The sequence below is a fragment of the Harpia harpyja genome, chromosome 10 (genome assembly GCF_026419915.1).
Source record: "Harpia harpyja isolate bHarHar1 chromosome 10, bHarHar1 primary haplotype, whole genome shotgun sequence".
NCBI classification, from domain to species: Eukaryota; Metazoa; Chordata; class Aves; order Accipitriformes; family Accipitridae; genus Harpia; species Harpia harpyja.
In genome coordinates, this window is record NC_068949.1 from 20,810,160 (window position 1) to 20,834,667 (window position 24,508).

General features: G+C 36.1%; 1 protein-coding gene across 1 annotated transcript in view; it reads right to left on the reverse strand.

The window, feature by feature from the left end:
• LRMDA (leucine rich melanocyte differentiation associated) overlaps window positions 1-24,508 on the reverse strand; it is a 715,410-nt gene that overhangs the window by 119,035 nt on the left and 571,867 nt on the right. Inside the window, exon 6 of the mRNA XM_052798650.1 lies at window positions 2,733-2,817. Within this exon, the coding sequence (XP_052654610.1) occupies window positions 2,733-2,817 (85 nt within the window). The remainder of the gene's footprint in view (window positions 1-2,732; window positions 2,818-24,508) is intronic.

A 24,508-nucleotide genomic window follows, 5' to 3' on the forward strand; every position in this document is an offset into this window, starting at 1 on the left:
AATGTGTATCCAATATTTATTGCTCTCTTCATGTACTTATATACTCAAGCATCATAACACTTGATATAATATTTACAGTGATTATTCCATATCATTCCACGCTGATGCCACACTGTCATATGCAGTTTCTGTGGGCTCTGAAAGCGAGAGATTTTTACAATTCCTGAATATTGTCTGTACAAAATAATATACTGCATGCATGAACATGAAAGATGTAAGATGCATGGTGCAATGCATGCAGAATTATATAGTTTTGCTCTCCCTGCAAAATTCATAGCTAAATAGAGTGAGAAGTATGCAAGTAAAACTGTATCATTCAAGTACATTCAGCTTGCTCCTGCTCCCCTTTCCAATCCCCCCAAAATCAATTTACAGCTGTACCAAACCATTTGCCAGAGTTTCAGATTCTGGTAAACAAGTTTCTCCGGGGACAAATAAGAGCACTCACAAACTTACAGCATTCTTCATTCCAGTTTGCATTGAAAACTGCCAATATTTACATATGCAACAGCTGATTCAATCATTTTTTACAACACTGAAAGCATTCAGTGAAGAAAAAAATTGAATATATTCAGAATCTAAAATAGCATGTTTAAGTATTTCATTCTTTTCTTAGCGATTTTTCTATTGAGTCCAATTAATCTTTTATGAGCTTGTGAACTTAGAGATTTTTCTTTGTATAAAAGTTGATTGAGTTAATGGACCCTGCCAGCAGGTTGTTCCAAGCTTTATTTACAACATCTGGAATTTTGGAAAGTTTTCTTAACTACTTCCTTGTGAATGTATTTTTTATATATATATAAACTTACTGGATCATGCTAACAATGTCTCTTTTAGGGCCAATTTTACCCTTTTTTTGGATGACACTCTTCTCCATTCACTTGATTTATAACTGTGCTTAATCATCAAGGAAATTTTCAGCACATGTTTAGCATGCAAAGCAGAATATTTCTGGGAAGAGTAAAGACAGTATTAAAGAGTTATGTGAACAACTAGGGGTAAAAAGTTGATAATGTGGGGAATATAATTTTCCCCTGTCATAGTAAGAGAGCAGGTGTTCTCAAACCTTAGCAAAGACAGTGGTACTTAGAATCTGGTAAGCTCCAGCTCTGAATGGACACCCATATGGACATGTCTGCAACACCCACTAGAGCCACAGAATTGCTTTATTGCAAGAGAAGTCAATCAATAATGCAGGCACACAACTATTGGCACTTAAATGCTACTGGCATTTATTTTGCCAAGTCAGATTCCAAAATCAGCCGCGAAGCCAACACTTCTAATTCACTATCATCTAAATAAACAGATCTGAGGATACCTGGCTTTTAGTGGTACTCTGTATGTATTTTTATAGAACTTAGGCATTTACAACACTGTCATTCTACTTATTGCCTTACTAGACCCTAGCTATTTAATCCAACACGAGAAATCCAACCTCAAAGCAAATATGCTTACCTGAAAATCAAAGCCACAACACATATCTTGGGAACTGGGGGGGGCAGTGGGTTGCAGTTATTTTCATTTGGCTTTTTTATCTCTGAAGACCAGATGTCTCCTCAAATCCAGGATTTCGGTTTGGGCCTTTCTCTTTAAAAAGTACCAGTTGCTACATGAGCTCAGTGTTAAAACACAATGCACTACAGCTCTTTCAGGACATCTGATTTCCAGTACACCCTGTCAATTTACACCAAGACCACGATGTAGCTTCACACCCATCTTTAGCCCTGGCACAGTGGCATAGGCTGCAAAGAATTAAAGTCTAATCAGTTGCTTTCCTCATCCTTCCCACCTGAATCACAGATCCTTGTTCAGTTGCATTGCCTGCCTGATTGTTTCAGAAGGTTTCAAGTAATAAGGCTTTCTACTAACGCTGTCTCAATCTTCTGCAGTGCTGCAGTTTGAACACACACTAAAACTTAGCTACCGTCAATTCATAAATATAACACTGACTTTTATTCTGGTATCCTGTACAAAACCTGCCTCTACAAAAATGGTTTACATGATCAACATGGAATCAATGTGTAATGTGGGAAATAAATAAGAGTGTTGTCGCTCTGGGTTTAAGCTGCCAAATACTGCAAGCTTTATAAATTTCTCCTTTGTAGAACAAAGGTGAAAGAGCTTGGAATGCACCCTTCCTGACTGCTTCAGTTTTTCACCTGTTCCCTGAAGTTTTTGCTCCATAAGTATACAGAAGGAATTTGAGAATTTGCCCAAGGTGCTTTTTAAGTTCTAAGGATTGGTGAAAAAGGAAATTGAACACTGATCCACCTTTAATGTTGAAAAACAGAGAAGAATCCCTTTTTATTGCAATGAAAACCTGTTGACATTTCAAAATTACAGCCCTAAATTGTTAAACTGCCAAAAAGCTCTATCTTTACAAATATTAGAAAGTTTACAAATTCTCTCAAAATTACCAATGCTGCATGTAATCATCTACTTAGCAATATTTAAGTACTCTAATCTCTTTACATTTTTCTCTCACATGCAGAAAAATATAACTGAATGTTATTATCCATAGATTTATTTGCTTTCCCAGTAGACTACCTTTAAATCCTATTCAATGTGAGTTAAAATCTGTAGTCTTGACAGGTATGGTTTTCTCATCTAGTGCTTGAAAGGTGCAGTGTTCTCTGTAAAGTGCCAATGCAGCAGTAACTAATACAGAGAAGGCGTTATAGCAAAGCTTACCGCTTTACAGCAGTTCATACCAATAAAAGTTTAGTTCATACCTCTGTGATTGGTGAGGTCTCTGGATCCTGAAGGCAGAGGCGTATAGTGCATCTCTGGAGAGGTGGAGGCAGCATCATTGGAGGCCTGTGTGATAAAAGAAATATTAGCAGTACTCAGAGTGAAAGTCAATGATTACACAAAGAGGATGCACCTGCAAGCTGAGTGCTATGGTGTGGTTACAGGTGCACAGGGTCACCAGCCACAGAAGATTAATTTGTTTTTGTTAAGGCTGCCTGCAGTCCTTCAAGGCAGCTGTACTCAATTGTTTACACAATAATGTTAGGCATCATTACTAAAAGAATATTTTCATACAGCTTACAGCTTCAAAAAATTACCATATTTGTCAGAAAATCTTAGGGCAATGTTCCTCTTGGTGAAACAGATAATATTTACCTGAAAGAAGTTATGAGTGAGTCCACATGTAAGAAAGGAGACAGAAAATAGAAAGCTAGGATAAGATACCATATTTTTCAAAACTAGAGCAAAAAACTTATTCTGCCATTCCACTGTCCGGTGAGCTAAATGAAGGGATCTCTTAAAAATTGTAATGCCTGTAATGCAAAAAAAGTGGACAAGTATACAGAATTGTTAATAACAAACACTTAAAACCCACACCAGAAGTCTAATACATTTAAAGAAGTAAGTACCAAGAAGACTTGTTCAGAATCCTTAAAAGCAAAATGTTAAGGGAAAAGAGAGGAAACCCAAATCTTTCCCCATAATAAAAATTTCAAGATCTTATGATTCCAATTTAAAAATATTAGACTGTGGAGCTGTAGTTTGCAATAAACTAATCTTCATCCAGTTGGATGTTTCATCTGAAGGAAGAGCACTATAAAGTCAAAACAAGCCACATTTACCATCTTGCTTTTTAGTTACAGAGCAGCAGTGTTGCATTGTTAGGAAGAGATATGAAAATAAAGGAATATGTTGGTGAATATGAATCGTCATCACAGTTTTTAAAATGCAGTTTAAGTTAGATGGATTGATATAATGGTAGTGTTATGTCCAGTTTCAGGTATAGTGTTTGCTCTGGAGTGTTTACAATCTACCCTTTGCAAAGTACATAAAACGATGATGGGTTTTAATAGAAGACACAAATGACAGTGTTCACTAAAAGTTACCTGATAATTTCTAACATAAAAGATAAGGCAAATAAAGAGAAGAAATACAAAAGCTAAACTATTTATTGAATCTCATAATAATTTACTAAAGGAAGTCTTGAGAAAGTAATTGCTATCTTCTACACAGGTTGTTTCCTAATGATATATTGGCTTATAAGCTGCAAAAGTCAATCAAAGGAATCCACCTCAATCTTACTTCTTATCTTGTAATTAATCATATCCTCAAAATATTTTTTTTTAATTGAAATGAATTCAAAACCAGATTTACAACGTCTAGTTAAGATAAAAGTGTAAAATAGGTCTATAATGTTTTGGAGAAGAAAAAGCTTAAATACTAATTCAAATCTTAATTGCCACACTAAACCTGAGAACAACAATCAGAAATCCACAATAATGAAAATTAATCATGGTAATAGTTTCTTAAAGGCTGTGACTTAGAAATCTTCGTTGTCATAGCTGTTGGACTCCTAGATGATAGTATATTAAAATGTTAAGAGGTAAGTGACTGAGTAGATTAGTGTACTAAGCTTTTGCTTTTGGAGACCAGCTGGCAATTTCTATGTCAGACCATAGTTATAGTCCCATTTTCATCCCTTCCAAAAACGAGGCCATAACGTGAAGACGCATCATGCATCAAAACAAACATCTTAATAGAGACAGGTTTGCCTAAACAGCAAGGATGCTTCTTATTGGATATGAATAAAAATCTAGAAAATCCTGCCTCCACTGACTCACCAGTGATAACATACCCTTTTCAGGGTGCCTCCTTTTCAGAGAGGTAATGCTATAGACACAACTCTCACCTTCACCTAGAGTGAATAATACTTTGATTTTAGCAAACTGTAAAGATGTAGCTCAATCTATCCTGGACTATGAAGTATTGGAAATCTTCCCTCTGATGACCAATATGAGCTGAGGGCACATAACATCTCAGAGGATGAGACAGATACCCCTAACACCCAGCAATGTGACATCTGAAATGAATTCTAAGAACAGGCATCTGTTCACAACTATCTGTTTTCTTTGGGCCGAGTTGTTCTGGGTGAGACAAGAAGAAAAATGTCACTAACTATTTAACGTAAGACTTCATCCTTGTAAATCACTCCAAAAGCTGGAGGAATAAGTGGTCTCATACTGTACACTCTAGATGTTATCTGCCTATTCAAGTGTACTTATTTGGGACTCTGATAATAGTGAAGGTTTCTCTTTGGTACTTTTATACTCAATTTAGACTGTTGACAGCTTGATGATAGCTTTTCCTAAAATTACTGGAAGAGACTTTGCCTTTTCAGCAATATACCACTGAGTGAGCAAAATTCAAGGGCTTCTAAAAAGGATATTGGAGTGAAGGGGCAATTTAGCTTTATTTCCAATTTTAGGAAAAGCAAGAACAGGTGGGTTTGTTTATTGGTGTTTTGCTGTTATTTTATGTACAGTATATAATTCCCTGTCAAATATAGAACAGTTTTCATTACCTTTGAGCTAAGCATTCAGTTAGAGCAACTTTAATTCCGTGGAATATCATCCAGGGTTAGGATTGTTTTGCACAAACACTGGCTGGAGTTCTGAATCACGTTTCTGAGTAAGCCTGTGCACCAGCAGAAAGACAACTATTTGTTTTCCCTACCACATACTGACATTTGGCCCTAAGCTATTTTCCAAAGAGATTTGTATAGATTGTATTACTCTTAATATTCACAGGAATATTTTGACAGTGACAGCATTGACATGTGACAGTTATGTCTTCAAATATTGGTGACATATGCATCAGAAGTTCTTGTTGCACTGGAAAGTAACTACAAATACAAATAGCTTTGAGGAAAGCTGGTTAAAATGAGTGGTGGCTTCAGTTTTATAGCAACAGGTCACCAAATAGCTCAGTAAAGAAATTCTAACAGTATTATTACAGGAGAAGCTTGTATTATTGCAAGTGTTAAAGTCATCCAAGTTTTGCAGTCTATCATAGCATAAGGTATAAAAGTTACAAGGCCAATAATGTTAGACTACTCACAGCCTAAGTTATGCACATAACCAAACATTTGCTAAATTGAGGTATCTCTGTCTTCATATTAACCTGTAAGTTTTGTCCAAGCTAAGAATAGTTGTACTTGATACTAAATAGACAGATTGTAAGAAAGTACCAGATTTTCAAACCATGTTCATCAGAATTACAGATACTGTAGAAGCTGCAGTAGGGAAAAACCCAAACAACCACCAACCAAATAAACAAAAATAACCCAGCCAAAAAAAAAAAAACCCCAAACTTAAATTCCAAGTAGTTTTAACTAAAGCAATGGTTATTGTTTAGGAAATTTTTCTTTCTGTTGATGAGTAAGATGTGGCTTAATATTAGGTTATATTGGCTATAATGGAATATAATTTATACCCATTTATAGTTGCTATTCTTCTATTTGTGTCACATAGCTTGGATTTGTATCCCAGTATTTCTGTACTAATATTTACCCTTAATTCTAAGGCATGCCGCAAATTCTTTACACACCTACACACATCAGTAACTGTAGTAGCCATTAATATATTATACCTGACATTTTACAATGCAGGAAGAACAGCAGCATGTTGGCATGTTCTTGAAAAGGGTTCAATAGATATGTAACACACTTATGGAAAGATGTGGTAAGTAAAATTGTTTCAATACATACATACAAAGGAAGATTTCCTTAGCTAACTACATTTAATTCCAAAATACTTTCAGAGGATGTCACAAAGAGAAATCTTAGTTTGATCAAGACATCATCCAAAAGAGAGATGGTAAAGTGCAGAATGAGATGTGGTAGCAAAACCCAAAATAATTAAGAAAATATTATTTTCTATGGAGCTCAAGACATAGGCTAAGGCTTCTCTTGTATCTATTACTTTAGAAAGTTTTTAAGTGTTTGGGATTTCTCCTTTGCAACATGTTTCTCATCTAGTATGGGAATATCTCAAATCTCCAGCATTTCAGAGCGTGACTCATTTTTTTCAGGGAACCGATGAAGAGGCAAATTTCTTGGGGACAGCATGATACTCATTCTCTAAGTCTGACCCACAATTATCAAGAATTCTTGTGTTCTGTGATACTGTTGTTTATTTTCATTCATCACAGTTTTAAAACTTGTCAAAGTCATCTAGTAAGGTCACAGAGAAATGACCTTAGCAATCTGAAAGCTTGTTGCTTCTCATTTGGTGATTTACATTCAAACAAAAATGGAAAACAATATTGTGACATTGCAGTGATCAGCCCAATGGTACATATCACATTATCAGATGCAAAACTTGGATTTAGTAAGGAAATATGGTTTATTTCAAAAGATTTTTAATATATCCACAGGGAAGCTATGATTAAGAATGAAGGAAATCACTGCATTATCCATTTTTTAGACTGACAAAAACATTTCTCCAGAAAGGTATATGATTAATGGGACAATCTGTGGTATAGTTCCAACTGAAAGGATCAACTCGTACTTGCACTTGAAAGACTTTTCCTTTTATGTAAACAAACAGTAATATTTTCCTGATAAGCTTATTCTGTCTCAAAAGCACTCAGTGCTTAAAATTAATCATACTTTAACAGATACATGGCTTATTATAAATTTAAGAAAGGTCTGCATAAACATCTACTTAGGCTAAGGACTCATTTTGGATCTCTTGGGCACACGTATCTTCCCCAAGAGACACAGTGGCAACAGTCTTCAATAATTCATATATGGTTTGAAAACTTGTCTAAATACCTGTGTACCAATACGTCAGCAATATGTCGATTCAACCCCTTTGTAACACTGACAGCAGCAACTCAAGTGTCTTAACCCATGAAGCATAATGATTTGTTCACATTGTGATAAAATGTACAGAAACTTGCCATAGAACTCCTCCTCAAGGGTTTTTTTCCCCCAGATTTTAGATATAACTAACTAGAAATTAGTTGTTTACAGATTAAATATATGTATAAATCATGTGTAAACGTGTGATGAGGAACACACTCTGCCTAATAACAGAAAAAGACTTAAATGTATTCATTTCGGGTTGAATTTATGACATACTTGCAGAGAGTATCAAAACACTACTTCAGAGGGACTGTTTCTTCCCATGAGTTTGCAGAGCACCAAACACAACGGGGCTTTGATTTCACTGTGAGGTCTTTGAGAGCCTCGTGATAGCAGAAAATATGACAGGAAGCAACAACACACCAAGTCTTTAACCATTCCATCCTAGGGAACAGTTAGGGAAGAACAACTTTATTTACAACGTATTGGCTTTTCTATGACCTATGAACATACAGCCAGTGAAAGAAAGGGATAAAGTGTGAAAGAAGGGACAAAGAGCCTAGAAAACAGGCAAAAGCGGGACCTGACAGGACCACTAGATATGGCAGGCTACAAAAGGTCTTGCTTGCTTCTCCCTAGCTGTGAACTAGGCTCCAGGTCTCAGATGGGCCAGCCTGAGCTCACCACCAATCCCAACACCCTGTTATGTCCCAGAAAACCAACAGGTCGTACGGCACGCTTCCATGGAGAGCCAGCGTTCCCTCATGAAATGGGATTTCCCAATTCTTAAAACCTGGTTTTAGACGTTTGACCATGGTACTGAAAAATAGAAGAACATAGCAGATGAGTATTGGACGGAAGGTGGAAAGGAAGGAAAAGGGTATCGCCCACTTTTGTCTCAACCTCATGCTTTAAACTGTGCTTCTCATACTTTGCTGAACATCACAAAGATCTGAATGACTTTCTTTCATCAGCAGTCATTTTTAAGAAAATTAAAAGTAGTAATTTAACCAGTCCTAATAAAGAAGACAAACACAATCTGATTACTCTGAAATAATATGCCATTTTCATTTATTTTTATAAAAGTATCTCATTAGAAAGACTTTCCTAGGGAAATATAGGGAGTCTTTTTCCTAAAGTTTTTTTTTTTTTTTTTTATTAATAATAAAGAGAATTCAGGAGACAAGAAAGGAGCTTAAGGGCAGGTATTGGTAGGATAAAGGATTTTTTTGGCTTTACGCTTTTTTTGCCTACTAATCTAATACTCATAATTTTTCAAAAAATCATCAGGAGTCTGACCTTCTAAGTCTGTGATGCATACCTTTTAGTATGATGTGGACGTAAAAAATGTTTTCCTAGTATGCAAACACAAAGTAAAGTGTGAAGGGGAAAAAAAAAAATAATAACACTTTAACATTTAGAAGAAAATTAAGTCAGCCACGCACTGGCAACTGGCACTCAAGAGTCTGGGAATCTAGTTAGACTAAAGAAAAGTTTCATTTGTTTAATCCCTGAATTCCACTTTTCAAGGAAAAAACCCAATATTTGGATGGTACTAGCAAAGGAACATCCTGTGTAGTATCAGGCTACACTGCACATCTGCTGCAGTGAAACAAATTTGTAGAGACTGATGGTTCAAAAATACAAATGGTCTGCTATTTTTGGCAACAACACACGTTCCTTCAAATACTTTCAGCTGCTGAAGGAAGTAAGGGGGGGACTGTAATTCAGATAAACCAATCCTCTTTGAATCATAGTTTGAGAAACAGTAAAATTTAAATGACTCTGCTTTCCAAATTAAATCTCTCTACTAGACATTTCCTTTTTATATTTCTAAGCACAAGAATAAACAAAAATTATCTAATATTTATACCTATGTTAGCAAAAAATGCTGCAACCCATTTCTGACATTTTTAAATTTAATAAATAACACAAGTGTTTCAGCTATAATCAAGAGTGTGACTTTGAACTTAGCAAATATTCATTCCGGACATTTTAGCAGCCTATTTTCATATGGGATGCTATTAATAGAGTAGGCCAAATTATTGTCATACTAGGATGACAAGGAGAACAGTGAACATTATATTTTGGTTGGCCTTCCAATTCCAATAACCTTTAACAAGAAAAGGCAAGAGAATTTTGCTTATTTAACAGAAGTAGTGGAGCTTAACAAGATTCAAAGCATTTCAGAATATATTTCCCTTATTCTCATATAAGAGAGATTATCAATTCTCACTTGAATTTACCTTTTGGTTTTCACTTAATGTTAAATTGCAAGGTTGAAAGCAGGGTGTAACTGGATCAAAAATGTAAATGAACATCAGATAATTCTTATGCATTTAGGCTTAATTGAGTGTAATCGATATGTCTGGTGTGCAGCCAAATTCAAGTATTGTGAAAAGCACCTAATGTATGGACATTATTTTTGGACTACTGAATGCCAGAAAATAATGAGCTGGCATTCAGCTATGGTGAATCAGACCTTGAATTTTCATCTAAGAGCAGTTTTGAATTATTACTAAAGATAAGGTGTAAATGTGCAAGGGAATTTTATCCATGTTTCTCCCATGAATCATAAATGAGGAAAAAAATTACAGTCTAAATTGCACTTAAAAGGAATAAAGTCTTTTCATGTCATACATGATTTATCAAAATGATCTCATTTTAAGAGTACTGTGGTGTATCTTGATTAATAACATTAGTAAGCATGATGAATGGCCTCTTTAATGGTAACACAGAATTTATTGGCAAAATCCCTACTTCTACCAAAAAGGGTGGGAAGTAAAACACACAGCAGCTAGTAACTTGCAGAAACAGCTTAAGTAAACTCTCTCCTATGTATTTTGCATTTAGACATCTTTGAAAACTCTTAATTTGAGTTTATTCTCAGGCTCGTTTTGAAAACAAGTGACAGACAGGTTTTACCTAACGTGGCAGCTCTATCCACTACCAAAGTTACTTTGCAGTTCCCTGCAAAACAAGCTGAACTCTGCATGTACTGTAAGAGGATGTAGTGTATTAAGGTCTTTCAAGAACATCGGCCCCATCCCCTTATGACCTTTTCCAATATCCTCTTCGTTTTGCTTTAATATCCTAAATGCTTCCCTTCTCCCATTACTCCCTCCTCCCCCTCCCCCCCTTTTTTTAAGCCTGCTCCAGCCTGCCCTAACTAATTTCCTTTTGGGCTGACAGATCAGAGGCCTTCCTACCACTGTTCCTTTTAGACCTGTGAAGCCCTCCTCGTAATCCTGCTGCTTGTCCACAATTAATCTTTCCAGTTGCCACATTATTAACACTACCACCCACAGACAGAGGATGCCTGAGCACGGCTGGACACTCGCTCCCCACTGGAGCATCAAAGTTGTCAATCACACGCTAGTCAGAAAGTTGCCTGCTGTCAACATCAGAGGTTTTCATCCTCTCCTACCCGCTGATCAAACATTTTTCTTCAGAAGATTAATTCCAAGTCCCCACCCATTTCCTCCCATATCCTCTTTCCCTTTTAGGTTTACTCAATGATCCATCTTCTGTATGGAAAAGGAAGCCGTCTATAATAGAAATCCTTTCAAAACAAAAGTTCAGCAAAACTAAATTTAAATCCCAGCTGTTATCAACCTCTTCCCCCACCCCACCCCACCCCCTGCAAGTTAAACACCTTAAAGAGCTTGGATTAGACGTAGTCACAAATGCCTTTCTTTGATCAAAGGCTCCAAGACTTTACACAAATATAATCACAAGGCAATGACTGCATCTAAGGAGCCTGAATTGATTTGTTCTACTGTAACATATAGCACACAAAAACACCCGTTAGGTTTTTTGACTTCTAAGACTGTTCTTTTGCAATTTATATCACTCAAAAGCCAAGAATTTTAGCATCTTCCTAACACTATTTTTTCAAGCTCAGTAGAAAAAAAAGTGACTTCTTATTGCATGGTACTTGCCTTGTACTTGTTTAAAAATTGTATCTTAGCTACTTACATTTAAAAGTAGAAGGATGCAAGAGATTCTGCCGCTCACTCAGTTCAGTTTAATGTGTTGAAGGAAAGGAACTTCACTATTACCACCTCTCCATAATCATATACCAGATTCTAATATTTTCATTTGTGATGAGCTAAACCTTACTGCTCAAGTGGCTCAGTATCTTTCATTATGGTAGATAACAGGATCTGTCCCTAAAGGAGCACTTAAACATTCTAGAAACGCAACAGTGAATGAAAGGAATATCCATTAATATAATCCAACAAACAAACTATTCACTGTAAACTTAATGCTAAGTTTTACAATAAGAATAAATCCATTTAAAATCACACTACAACATAAATTCAAAGTTGCTAAATCACACTCATCCCTAAAATAGATTTTTGAATGCTATTTCTTCTCTTAGACTGGTATTAATGAAAATCAGGAAATCCACAAAAGACCCCCAAAAGTATAAAACAATAAAGGAAAATCTGCTGGCCCTTGACTCCTGGTCTGATTTTGGGAAAGTAAGTCCAAGCAAGAAGTCCACATTTTAACTTGCATTTCTTTAGCAGCACGTTTACCTTCTTCACCTGCTGGGAACACACATGCTACCTTCTTTTCATTTACAGTATGTAGGCTTTAATAATAATAATAACAACAATAAATTTAATAATAATTAATTTAATAAAATAATTAGTTTAATAATAATTAATAATTTAAGCCTGTCATACCCCAAACCAGAAAACTCTTCAACCATTGCTAGAGAATTCTGAGTTGTCATAGACAGCTATTCTTTGAAGCGTCTTATAAAGCAAACCACAAACTTCTAGATGCTAGCAGATGCTAACCCTTTTCTAAGTTCCTACCTCACCAATGCCCAAACATGCCATTTATAACATTTCACTCATTGCCCAACAACTCTGAAGGAGTAAAAGAACAATACTAAGTTTTTAGATATTACAACTTCAACAGAAGGTGCAAAAGCATAGGTAAGTTACTTACGCAAAGGGAAGTACGCTGATAACGTATTAGATTCCAAGTTTCCTTCAGTCATTCCCTGCAATATTTTTCAACCAATTATATCACAACTACAAAACACAGCACTATTGGAGTAATTGCTGAGCTTGATACCATGCTATGGCATAGCAACTGTATATGAGCTACATATAAACACAGATGCAGAACTCAAATACAAATTACATACAATACAGTAACTTCTTACTTTTCATAGACATATATTTTGAAATACAGCCCATTCAGAACTTCTACACTTGTTTTTGCCAATCTGATATCCATAGATTCTTCAAAAGCGAAGGCAGAATGAGCAAGGTAAATTGCTTTTTTTCATAGGAACCACTGGGACTGTTCCATAAATTAAATCAGTAACATAATATCATCACTTGCAAACACATTGAATGACAATCAGAGGAATGCAGAACTGCATATATGTTTCACTGACCAAGCATAATTGTTTGCAATGTTAGAGGGTTTACTTTGCTTTGTTATTCACTCTGCTGTCCCCTGCCTGCTTCAGTTTCTCAGAAGTATGGACAATGCTGCAAAAATGAAAGCTAGATCCCAAAAATTATAAGATAACAGTAGTTTAATGACTATTGTTGAGTTGCACTGATCTCCTTGCTTAATAGGCACAGGGATTAAGAAATGGGAAGGTTAAAAATGCTTTCAAGGCATCTTCATTCTGTCATGTGGGAAGAAAACACAATTTGCAGCTAAAACCCCTTGTCACACAACTTAGTCAGCAGAAGGGGGTGCTGTAGTGTAACCTATTTAAAATGCAAATAGAGTAACTTTTGTAACAGCAGATTAAAACTAGCATTTTATTCACTTGGCATACCCACAGCATACTGAATGCTGGAATCAGACTTGTCACTGCACACCGCAGGTTATTAATAGAGCTCAGAATGTTGTTGCTAAAAGTGCAAGTTAAAAGCAAATAAACAAAAATGGATTTATCTGTGCTATTTGTTCTCTGGTAGAATTCAGCAAGGCCTGCCTTACACTGCGTGTTTGTTTATCCAAGATCACTAAGGCTCAACTATTTTTTTTTTTTTTTAAGTATTTGATTGACAGCCACTTACCACAGCCAGAAGTTCTGGGATATGTGATCTAAAACATTTACATTCTAGAGAAAAACACAGTTATTTTCAGCCTGGACAAATAGATCTATTAAATAAGACACACAGGAAAGAGTCCATGGTGCACGACCGCTACTTTCTAATAGGCCTTTCTGGACTCTCGTGAACTACCAGCACACGAGAAAACACAAAGTCAAAGGCTTCAGCAGAACCAAATCAACACATTGTGCTATGGCTTTACACTTCATTTTCCTACAATATCAGGTGTTAGGGTAGGCAAGTGGGTTTCCCCTCTATATTCAAGCCAATTCCTCTGTTCTTCATCTCGATCTCTCGGAGATTCATCAAAAATGCAATTTAATTACATCTCCTCCCTCCCTCCCCCTCCCCAAAAGAGTGTAAACATGACTCCTTTTTATCTCCTGATACATCTGGACAAGTAGACAATGTGCTAAAACAAAATAAATCTGCCCTGACAGTCACATCAAAGGGTTCAGCTAGGGGCTTGCAGCTACTTAAGGCACAGGAATGTTGTTGCTAAGCATCGCTCTACAACCTATCAGTCCCTTAAAGAAGCGCTTTTTTCTTTCAGAGGGAGATGAGGAAAGCTGGAGAGTGGGAACCAGACTGCAAAGGGAGATTGGGGATTTTGGAGGATTTCGAAGCTTAAAGTGAATTGTGTGAAGAAAAGGGGGTTTGTTTTGTTTTGTTTTGCATCTTGACATACAGTCTACATTTGGGGGGGCGGGAAGTAGGGGAGGAAGGAGGGGTTAAAACTTGTTGATGAAACATCTTCTGAGTTTTTCCCTTGGATAAAACCAAGCAAAGTCTTTGATATCCTTTTTCAAATCCCTGTACTTACTGTAGATTCAAAATAGAAAGACTGTGAAAAGCAATAGGGCTGGGATACCAAGCCTTAAAAGTATATTGCAAAATGCATCCCATGCCCTGCTTTTCTGTCAAGCATTTAATAAATACATGTATGTTCCTAAATACATGTATGTTCCTAAATACGTGAAACCAGGAACAATGTCCATATCTAATAAACATGCTCTACAGAGAAAGGAAACTTTCGATACATATGCACATAACAGAATTTGATGCTCAATTTACTAGTAAAAACTATTCCCTCTAGAGAGAAGCCTTCACTGCAATCACCAGTCTTCCACACCATGCCCTGCAGGACTGGATTTGTACAGGTTTAGTGCTTAAAACTCCAAATGAAGCCAAAGGAAAGTGAAACCATGCTAAAATCAGACCTTAGAACCATACTAATTATAAACACAGCCATGACGAAATGGACAGCTTGAAATTTGAATTATGCTCTCCTCTCACAGACATAGAAACATATTCAAGGCAGATAGACAATCCAGCCTGAAAAGTATGAAACAATTAGTTTCAAAGCTTAATTATGTTGAAGGTAAACTAAGAAACCAGTAGTTTCATTACAGCACCGCTGAGAGGTGAATGCACTTTGATCACACATCTTTGGGTTTTAAAAACAGTTTAAAAGTTTAAAAAATCCTCTTTCCTTTTTAAGAATTAAACAAAGAAAATGTGAAATGGACTCATTCTACATGCAGGGTAACTATCAAGAACATGAACAATTACTGAGCCCATGATATTACACAAATAAATAACACTTAGCATTATCTTCAACACTATCATATTTATTAAACAGTGACTGAGGGCAGCAGTAACCATTTTTATTGTCCCATATAGCTCTTATTTTCTAATTAAACAGAAGGTTATTTCCACTGCCAATGCAGCCATTTATCTTATTTGAGTGTTACATAATATTTTTTGCCAGCCAAGCCTGACTATAAAGTGTTCTGTGTGGTGAACTGTGGCCCAACTTGCTTTCCTGTTTGGTAATCATAGAAATGGGCCATTTTGTGCTGTATTAATAAATAAACTTTTTGCAGTTTCTCCTAAAACATGATAAAGCTTATACTTTGTCCTACCCTCTAGCTTCAATACAAGGGCAATGAGCTGTATTATTAAAGATATAGGTCAAGCAAACCTGATGATTTCAATCCTGTGGGGTGCTTTAGAAACCGTTGTCATATTACTGAGATCATTCTGCTGTTCCTAATTATTCCTCTTGGTTGCTTCACATTTCAAGTGATTTCTCTCACACTTATGTCAAAATTTATAAGCTGCTCTGTGTAACAACACTACATTATTTCCTCACTTGTTATGGTAATATAGGACAGAAACTAGGAGAATGCTTTAATCTAGCTGACAAGGATAATGTAGTCTAGAAATGTAATAAACTTTGTATTCTACTACAGAGTTGTGGGTTTTTTCTCTACCATGAAACATTTCATATAGATAGACATCTTAGAAAAACTAATTGCTACAATAACTTGAATATTCTCTTATCTGAGTTCCTTTTATCAGAAAAAATGTATCAGCATTAAAGCGTTCACTCCAATAGCTTGTGCATTCTCCTTATTCCCATAATTGCTATTCTGCAACATTCTGTTGACTGTACTATAAAACTACATACTGCCAAAGGAAACCTATTTCCAAGAAATCTGTGCATCACACAAACCGTGCAAAACATTTGTAATTAACAGGCTGGGCTTTAACAGTGCTGTAACACATCTTGGGCTGACTGGCACAAAATTTTATTTGCACTAAGTAGCTTGAGACTGGGAAAACATAAAATGAACTTCCTGTGATAGCTTCATGTTCTACAGTGTCTTTTGAATGATTTCAGAATGTAAGGAAAGCTGCCAGTGGAAAAGGTAGTCTAATGAAAGGTTTGAATTTGAAAGCTAGTGTGGGTACTGCTTGCTGTGGGGGCTAACCTATGGAAGCATCATTTCCTTCAGAACATCCTAGAGGGTATGAAATGATGTTAAACCCCCTACACACGCATGTGCGCGCGCACACACACACAATCCCCAACCAACAAACAAATGAAAACAAAACACAACTCCAGTTAGAAAATGTCGTATGAGTAACTCAAACATGACATCCAACCTAGTATTTCTAGGGGTAATTTTGCTGAATTAGCTTGTATGTGCAATTTGCTGTATTTATCAAATGTCCAATGGGTTTTTAAAGTACTTTTAATCATGAGCAAACTGAAAAAAACCCTAACAGATCTGTGAAAACAGATGTACTGCCTCATACTTTTGTGCATCATGACAATACGAGAGCAAGTCCACTTGCATCAAAGCCATCAGACAATAAAATAGGAATAGGAGCACTGGACTACAATGGCAACCTTTAAAGGGACTTTTTCCAGATACGTGAAAAATAATATTTAATTGAGCAAGCTCACAGGAAACGGAGAGGAGGCAAAGATGAAGCTAGTGTTGTTCCAATTAGAAATACTCACCAACAGCACTGTCAGGAAAAAAAAAGAAGGAAAAATAAAGAACAGATTTCTGGTTTTGTCTCTGTTCCTACTTCTGTCTTCCTTTATAGAGTTGATGACCTGACTGAAGATAAACTTTGCAAGGGGGGGGGGGGGGGGGGGCGGAACAAGAAGCAGAAAAAATATCTTCTGAAGGGTTTCACATCTGGATCCCAGTTAGAAGAACTGGAATCCCTGTCATGTCCTGACAGTTGTCAGGGTGAACTGTCCATGTGTTTATCAAGTGAGATTTCCCTCTTCCATGACTTCTTCTTTCCCAGACAGAAGACCCAGCATGTATGAAAGACACACTTTGCCTCTTCCTTTTGGCTTTTCAGCTACCACCTGTCAATATGTAAAACCGTTTTGAAAGCTGATGATTTTAAAAGTGTGTCTATATTCAGATTTGTTTCCATAGTGGATAGGCAAAAGAAGGCAATGTCACAGCCAATTTTAAAGCTGAGGTCTAATGGAAAGACCATTTAGGCCTTATGACTTACATGACATAATACAATACAAATACAGGAATTTGAGGGATAGAAATCATGTGATTAACCAATGTATTATTAATTTGTAAAGCACCTGCTTAGAAAACAGACAACAAACTCTGATGGGAATGATGAACCACAGGAACAGGAATTAATTTTAGAATCTTCACAAACGAAGGCATGAGAGATAAGAACTCATACACAAAAGCACTAAACTACAGTGCCTGACGAGCAGTATCACATCAGTATATTTACATAGTTTTTGGTGAATCAAACTAAAACAAATGGGAGACACTAGACACTATAAAAGGGGAAGGCAATCAAAAATAGCAATGGAAAATATAATTATATAAATTTGTTAAAAACTTACACCACAAAGGCAAAACTGGAGTACACAAAAAACACTGTTGCAGTGCTAATGCTTTAGGATTTCTTAACTCTATGCAAAATAAAGAAATGTCCTACATAAAGTAGTTCAGAGCTGTCTGAGACTTCTTGTCCATATTTATTTATCAGAAATGCATAACAAGAAGGAGATGAACTCCATAACATAATTAACCTAACTAATTTTTATAATTACTTTTCTTAAACTTATTAATAAGTGAAGTCCATTGTTTAATTTTATTTGGAAGATACCTTCACCCTGCATGAGAGGAGAGAAAAAACAGCAGAAGAGTTGTTTTATCTCAAAAGTCCTTTTCCAAGCTCTGTCTGTGGATTTTTGGAGTTCAGTCTGGCCATGAAATACTGGTAAGTGAGAACTTTTTGTTTCCTGAGGTGATGGATTTAATGAATGCTGTCCTAAAATGCATTAGGTTCTGTTTCTTTGAGAGGCTTTCTATGCTCCCACTGAAGAAATGCTCCGATTAGTGGTCCCCATCCATAAAATCCAGAAAGCACTTGACAAAGTCTATCCCTCAGCTCTAGGAGCTACTCCCCCAAATTTGCATAACTTCAGGACATTCTACATTTCAGGGATGAGGGGAGGGGTTTTTTTGTAAGACAGAGTAACTGCTCACTTATAGGACTGTTGAACCTTTCTTGGTTTCAGCTGTTACTATGGTTACTACCGCAGCTGACATGTACTGAGCATTTCCAGAACCTGCCATCTATGTACAGTCTGTCGCAATTCTAGGAAATCTGTTCCAACAAATTAGCGTTGCCATTAAAATTCTTCTTTTTTCTACCCTGGGTGCATAAGCTTCAATTACAGCAGCTGGTTCTTTTCATAGCCACTGCCCATTAGATGGAAGCTCTGAATCTTATTCCTCATGTTGCTGTTCACTTGAGGTGATGCTATTGACATACTATGATCAACTCTCCTCTTCACACCCCCTTGACTACCCAAGACAGACAGAATTTCCTGGAATTTCTCACCATAACTTATGTTATCCAGTCTTCTAAGAAATCACTTGCCTTGTCCCCCTCAGTTCTCTCGTCACTCTCCCAGCAACTTTCTAGAACCACAGACTTCTCCAAATCTAAACATGGTGTTCTAGTAGCAGTTGTACCACTAACAAACACAATGATAATTTTAAAAGTTCCCCTCATACTTGATACCTTAAAGGAGTATCAGATGTGTATACTACAATCTAATGATTTTACATTTTATCTCACTAATAAAAAGGTTACACAGCACCGGGAAAAGAACTGAACTCCGTGAAAGTGTGTCTACTTTATCAATGTAAAACCTGTTCACTGCTACCTAATTCACTGAACATATGTCATGTTGAATTTGTACTATTCTAGCTTCTTAACCAAAATAATGTATGCCATATTTGCTTAATTATATTACAAAAACAAATGAGAGTCATTGTTATCAACAATACTGAAGCCCACAGCTTGCACTGACCAAAGAGAAGATGGACTAAAGGAACAAGACATCCTTCTTCCATTCCTCTTCTCATCTGTCCCTCTTTCTTTTCACCAGCAGTTGAATCTACCACTTGTCAATAAGACGACACTTTCAGAAAAAGCATATGCATTTAGAGAATGTAACAAATGCTTTGTGAATCGTAATATTGTTCACAAAAGTTGGAGGTATTCTCATTTTATAGTAGTAGAAACATCAAAGGAACCCAGAAAATTAGGGATATAAGCATGGATCATTAAACTGGGTAGGTAGAGGGATTGGAAAGAATATTTACCTTTTTCCCACCCTGAATATACAAAACTGGGTAGAAATAATACTGATACCACAAGCAGACAACTCAGAATTACTTCAGACAAAGTAAAACTACTATGGAACTGAAATTAAACTGGGAGAGAAAATAAGCCTGGGTTATACAGTGGATAATTTAAAGAGCTGCTTGCATTCATGTTCGGAGTACAACCAAGTGCACAAAACGATGGTATAAAAAGAAAATGATCCAAAATTATTCCACTGTACTTTCATAAATGGAGTTACCTTTTTCCTAAACTACTATTTCTGTGAGATCAGTAGAGATATTGTGAGTTTAAAATTCAGCTAACGAACCAAATATAAAGATATGTCACTGTCTGCAATTCTGCATTGACAGTAGTTTCTTAAGGCACAGCAGCATTTTTGATAGTCCTTCCCATTGTTTGAACATGACCCACATATTCCTCAGAAGTTACATTTCCTACATTGCGTTAGCTTTACAAAGGGCAATTCCATTTGCATCAATGTTTGCATTTTTTTTCCTGTTTGCATAAGGTCAGAATTTAACAGGAATTTGCATACCCGTCTGAAGCAGGACTGGTAGCTTCACAGGGGAAGAGGTGATATTCTAGATACTCTGTTTCACGATGGTAAGCATATCTGTGAACTTCTCATAGTAGACTTTAACACAATTCTGATGCAAAAAGATTTTCAGCTCTGTACTGCCCAGTACAGACCAGCATATCATATTCTGACCACTTTCTTCCATTCTGACAAGACCCTCAAGATCACAGCCCAAATATAACTCTCTTACATAGCAACAGAAAATATACCATTGCTACGTCATCTGTTGGCAGTGATAGTTTAGGGGATAAGGGGAAATAAATTCAACTTGTGTCTCTATGAATTTACATAAATTATACTCCAAAATGCTTATCTGAATGTTTTTTATTTGTTTCGGGTTTGTTTGTTTGTTTTTAATCTATTAATACAGAAGTGGAAGATGGGGGTTGTGGTAGAAAATCTAATGTTTAGGTCTCCTTTCTAGAACACTGAGTTAATTGTTCTACAACCACAAATTCTCAGACAACATAATGAAACAAAAGGGACAGAGCCAGCTTTCATATCTCTGGCTCCTCTCCTCCAGTTATCCTGCTTCCTGCATGGAAAAACAGAAATAAATATCACAGCAAATATCTTCAGACATTCAGATTTAAATGAAAGATTTATTTTCAGTTACACTTACTCTGAAACTTTTGGAAGAAAAACTAAAAAAAAAATTGTTAATAACATTGTATTGTTTCAGCATTGGACTTTGGTATCAGCACCTACATCCTGGCATGACTTTTTTTTTTAATATTATATCTATAGGCTGCATAAAGTATCAAAGTTTAAGAGAAGATGACATATTTTGACTATTCATGTCAGAACTCATTTTCTGTTACTCATAACTTTAGATTAAATTATTAGAAACAGACTGATACACTAAATGTTTTACACTTTGCAAAACAATTGCTCCAACAGCATTATTTAAAAAAAACCTGAAACTGCTCAAACTGCTCAGTTCCTTAAAGTACAACTATTGCATCTAGAGTTCACTTATTTTCTCTCATTGAAGCACCTTTGTGCTAAAGAACACTTTTTCTTTTCTTCTTTTTTTTTTTTTTTAAGCCATTGAATCTGGCACGTTAGATACAATATGCTTTTATTACTCAGAAATACTTTATTACTGCAATAAAACTGCACTTTCCACTGCAAAATATATTATTAAATTGTGCCTTCAATAATTGTCTCACCTAATAGTGAATGTTAAATCAAAAAACTGAAGTCAAAGCTCCTGTTGATTCCACAGGCAGAAGATTACATGTTAATAGGGCAGGGCAATACAACACAGCAGGAAAAGAAAAATGTCCCCAGTAGTTTACATAGCTATATATACTGAATTTCTGTTTTTAATGTCATTTTGTTTCTTGCAGTGCCAACTTCACAAAGAGTACCTGAGAAACATCCAGTTATGTAGCAAATAAAATGCGCAACATTTGCTATTTCATATTGCTCCCCAAGAGGAGCACCCAACAGATGGTCACTTTTTAGCAGTCTCACTTCTATGCGTTTTGGTTAGAGAAGATCAGAAGACATATGCCTTTCACTTGGCAGGTAGACACCTGTAGGCTAGCATCACTTCATTAATTTCCTATTGAAACACCAAAGGAATTAAGTTTATTCCCATTAGCATGATCCTTAAATTGTTGCATCATTTAGCAAATTATTCCCATGTTAACATACAGAAATTTGGGCATTTGCACTCAGCAGAACTGCAAGTACTTCAGTATAAGAGAAAAACGGCATGTCCTAGGTTGGTTAAGACGTTAACTTGATTAAGGCTCTTCCATCCTCTATCTCATTTTGCTGTCTAAAACGTTGTTATTATATATGTAAAATTCTTCGGTATCTTATTTTCTTCAAGCTCCTATTTTTCAAACTGCTCTGTGGATATTAAAATTATTTTCTTTTTCCCTATAAAGCATGTCTCTGAAACTGAACTGCTAAGTGTTCTTCTGTACTAGTGAAAGAAGCTAATACAGATGCTTCCTCAATCCATTTGTTAGTTTATGGATATAATCTTGAAAGAAGAGAAACAACCAACTAAGTAATGGTTGCTATAAACACAGTACTTAATGTATGAACAATTTAACCTCAATTTTCATCTGGGGGGGGGGGGGAACTGCGTTATACATTTTAACATATTTCCAAAGTTATATTTTATTGTAACCACACTTGCCCTCTCTGAAATGAACAGCCACAAATACAGGAACATCAGAAATCCACCTGGAGACAGAAAATAATCTTTTTCAGCTCAGCAATTTAAAATAAAAAGACAATCATCACACACCACCATTACTACTTGCACAGAACCTCTTTCATGAGGCTTAGATTCATTGAGAAAAAGAAGCATGAAGCTAAAGTAAGCAGAAGCCTTTTCAGTGAAACAAATACTCATCTACTGGTTTCTCAACTTGCAGAATGTACTTGACTTTTTCTTTCTACTTTTAATACTATAGAATTACCTTATCCACTCCCTGTCTTTCCATTTCCATCTAGAGGAAAGAAGTTGCTTGGTTGTTTTAAAAAATTTACAGTTTTTTAATGAATGAATCTTAAAGGAAGACTTTTCCAGCTTCACAGAACAAGGAGCACTGGGTATGTTTCTGAATGTTGGATACTCATCTAAGAGGAATTAAAACAGCAAGGTCCATCTATCAATAGTTAATATGGCTCAAAAATACATTTCCCCAAATAACTAAAATCATTAGAAGACTGATGGAGTTATTTTTTCATGCACAGCAGCTGCTTTCTGAAATAACCACACTTAAAGAAAAATTAACCAAGCTAATAAAAACAAGGAAAAATGCTGATTCCAGATGTTGGATGAAATGCATTGCAAAAATAAAAAAAAAAGGGGGGGGGCAATAAACTTTGCATGATAATTGGTAAAAGTAAAACGTACAGAAACCACTCAGTCAGGGCTGGAGACCTCTACGTAGCCTTCTTTTGTTCAGGCCAGCACTTAAACATATTCTTACGTGATATTCTGAACTGAGGTGAGTTTCAGCGTTTTCCTGAAGTAGGCCTGATGCAACAGTCATAGGAGCTACTGCCATTTTATAGTGTGCATGTTCTGGTGTTTTAGCTTCTGCAGAGACAATTTTAGACCAAGAGATTATTTTTTGCCATGCATTATAGCTTTTAAGTAATATCCTGTGCTTTGCAATGGGTTTTATACTTTTTAAATTAATTTAGGATTTGAAAAGCTTGTTGTTATACCAAGCAAGACTGCTAATAGTGTTGGACTGGCAACTTTGAGAAAATGATATTATTGTTATGTTCTACTCAGCAGGAATGGTGTTGAGTGAATTTTTAATGATTTACTAGTTCTACTTGACTGAGCTTGCACCCTGTAAATGGATCATATGATCACTGATCACAAGTTAAACTGCTTTTGTTTCTCGCATGGCATGAACCGAGGGTCTGTTGTACAGTACCAGAGGTTCGTGTGCAGCTCTGTGTAAGACAAGGGAAGGTTACATGCAACAGGCAGTTAATGGCTCATACCAGCAAGCCCTCAACTGAATGGAGCTCATGAGGTTGAATTTTAAAAAGGTAGCTGACCTTGCAGCTGGGAGCTTTAACTGTGTTTTTACCCATTTATACCTGGATAAGTAAACAGTTACTGAACACTGAAAGGGCCTGAAAGCACTACTTTAGCCAAAGGCTAATCCCCTTCTCTGTGGATGAAAGGACTCAAAACAAAACCAAAAAATATTCTCTGCTTCAGGTAACACAAAGGTAAAACTGCAATAAACAATTCCATTAATTTTAAACTTAACTTTGCCTTACTCTCAATTTCTAATGAGTGCTTCAGCCATTAAAAAAATACTGAATTCTTCTAAAAATTATAGAAACATTACAGTCACAGCAAAAAGGATAAATGCAATATAAACCAAAATAGCTCAGAAAATTTCATCTACGTGAGATGAACCTAAAAGAATAAGTGATCAGCGAACTGCTAGTTACATAGCTTGAACCTAACAAAAATGTTCATCGTTCATGTTGCAGAAAACACAAGTGATGTCCAAATGTAAGAGACATTATAAAGCAGTGATCCTCAGCCCTACACATTCATCTAGGTGTTTAATATTTTTCTCAGTACTACTGTTGAAACTAATGAAGAATTAATGGATTTCTCTGTCAAGTGTGGCTATTTCATAGCATGAAGAACTGGCACTGGTTCTGTGAGGAAGGTCAAAAGGTTTTAAGGTCAAAAACAACTTCTTGGCTAAAGACTTCTTA